Source organism: Pygoscelis adeliae, unplaced genomic scaffold (genome assembly GCF_000699105.1).
Source record: "Pygoscelis adeliae isolate BGI_AS28 unplaced genomic scaffold, ASM69910v1 Scaffold220, whole genome shotgun sequence".
Lineage (NCBI taxonomy): Eukaryota > Metazoa > Chordata > Aves > Sphenisciformes > Spheniscidae > Pygoscelis > Pygoscelis adeliae.
This window is the reverse complement of record NW_008824049.1, coordinates 1,749,562-1,752,026: the sequence shown is the minus strand read 5'-3', so window position 1 is coordinate 1,752,026 and position 2,465 is coordinate 1,749,562. Positions and strand designations below refer to the sequence as shown.

At 43.1% G+C, this 2,465-nt stretch overlaps 1 protein-coding gene across 1 annotated transcript; it reads right to left on the bottom strand.

Moving 5' to 3' along the window:
* Nucleotides 1-752: 752 nt before the first annotated feature.
* On the bottom strand, nucleotides 753-1,772 carry GPR160 (G protein-coupled receptor 160). The gene has a single exon (XM_009333570.1). It carries the CDS (start codon nucleotides 1,770-1,772, stop codon nucleotides 753-755), a length of 1,020 nt encoding a protein of 339 aa, XP_009331845.1.
* Nucleotides 1,773-2,465: the final 693 nt, after the last annotated feature.

The window sequence follows — 2,465 nt, the reverse complement described above, 5'->3', positions numbered from 1 at the left end:
TGGGCATATATTTATGTATAGCAATTAACCTTGTTGCTCTGACTGTAACTATTTAATTTGTAATATATACATTAGAGGAGAAGTAGCAAAGAAATAATGAAACATCACCACCTTTCCTGTAGTTGTGGAAGTTGCACATCTTGTACTATTTTTGTACTATGTAAACAAAGTTTATATTTCTGTAGGAGTTGTAGCTTTACATTAACTAAAAATTTATTTCTTGTTAAGGGTTGTTGTCTGTTTAACTTAAACTGACAAAAAGTCACATTTAACAAGAAAACACACTCCAAATAAATCACAGAAGTTGTTTGAACCTTTGACAGTAGGTTAACACATGTACATAACTGATAAAAGGGCTCCAGCTTTGAAGATTACTTTATTGCATTTTGTACTATAAACCCCAAGATCATTCCAATTTAAAGCAAGTGTAAAATTCTAGTACTAAACATAAGGTTTAACTTGAAAACTTGTTTTTTGTAAGTAGTGGTCTTTTCTTAAACCCGTACTTTCAAGTTAAATTCTCTGAACTGGCAGGTGCTTACTGCCCACTGGAACCCAGTGCGGAAGTTGTGCAGTGTCCCACACTCTGGTGCAATATTCATTACAATATGGGAGGATGATGGACTTTCTTCCATGGGTTGTAGCTCTGGAGACGTTTCCTTGTATTATCTGTAAGGACACGGTCACAGAACATCAGAGTACACACTTCTGTCGCACAGCACTGACTTGCAGTCTTTTCAGTCAGCAGCTCATTAACAGATTACAATTACTCTGCCTGGTTTATCAGATGGCTCTGTGTTTTCATTGTTAAATGGCATAAAGCAGAATTTCCAGCTGACAAATGGATCTGTAGACCACATCTCCTCTGTCAATTCAACATCGTGATGTCGACACCAGTATGCTACTGCGATGAGAAAGCTGTTGATGAAGTACAGCCAGGGGACGTTCATCTCCATGTAGGCTGGAATCCGAGCACCAAGAAACAAAATGATAATTTGAAGAAGAACAAAAGGTGCCCATGTGCCAAGAAAACAGATGAGGAGTCTGGTCAGGAGCTGCCACTTAAAGCAAGTGCCGTTGTTGTTAGACACATTGGAGAACATCAGAACAGGCTCACTGGCAAAGGAAACTACCCTGACAGACAGCAGCATGGTTGTAACCTCCTTCTGACAAGCTAGGACAGCCGTGCCTATGAGCAGCACCATGGCACATGAGACTGAGTAGCTCTGCACGCTGGCATAGAGAGGACACTGATAAGGTGAAAAACGGTTCTGAATTTCTAGTTCTTCATGGATAGCGGGAACTTTCAGAATACAAAAAAACCCTGAAATCCATATAACAACCACAGCAAATACATAAAGTAATCTTTGACCTCTTTTAGGGAATTGAGAGGTTTGGGCTATAGTCATGTAATAATCAAGACCAGACACAAGATACACTGGGTAATGCAAAATACCGTAGGTAAGAGAAATTATCTGAGTGAACAGGCAAATGTGGTACTTGGTAAATCGCACACCCCAGAGTGCAAAGTCCTCAAAATAGAAAATGAAAGATATACTCATCAGCAGTATGAAATCGAGAAGTGCCAGTGAAACACAGAAGTATCCCATAAAACTAACTTTCACTTTTTTTTGCTTAACTTGCAACATGAAGAAATCAAGGAACACTTTTCCGAGCATGATCAGGAGCAACATGCAGCTGATTTCAAGAGGTTGGCTGACCTGGGTGTAGGGGTACTGGCCAGAACAATTTTCACAGAGTATGGCAGCCATCCTCCAATGGTGAGAACCAGCAAAATAAGTATCACACAGCACAGTGTTCATATCTGGAAAGAAAAAAAAAAAGTTTGTAGAAATTTATTTCTGGGTACCTCTACCAATTAGCTAATTCTCCATCACAGCAACTACCAGGTTTACGTCTGAATTTTCCAGGCTCCTTAATTAAGAGTAAATAGCTTCACTAACACATCATTAAATTGTCAAGAAGTACCTAAATTTTATGTTCTTCGAATTACATTCTTGAGAGTTAAAAGGTCAACATAGACCTAAGTTACTTTTCTAGCTACTGTCCCGAGGAAAAGTTAGGAAATAAAGTTGACCGTGTTCCTTTCCTTCAGAAAGCATCGGGGTCTTTCTGTCCAGCTGGGCAGGGGGACGGATGTTCATCTGCTGTACGAAGACCTGGGCAGAGCAGAGGCGTCGTTAATATCGCTGCTGGAAGAGCGCTCATCCTGCGGGCACAGAGGGGACTTCCGTCTGCCGTCCTGGCGCACACGCGTTCCTCGACACCCTTCTGCCAACAGGCGAGGGCTGCCAGCGCCTCCGCGTCCCTCGTCCCCAGGGGCTCCCCTCCGGCGGGTTTCTGTTCTTCTCTGCAGGGCCCCGGCCCCTCCTCGCCCAGGAACCCACCTGCTGCGGCCGCCGCCCCTCCGCGCTCCTCCTCGGCGTGTGCTGCGGGGACCTTTC

Bases quoted from the DNA above. Each gene is read 5' to 3' on its own strand.
- GPR160 (XM_009333570.1), bottom strand. From the start codon at position 1,772: ATGGCTGCCATACTCTGTGAAAATTGTTCTGGCCAGTACCCCTACACC.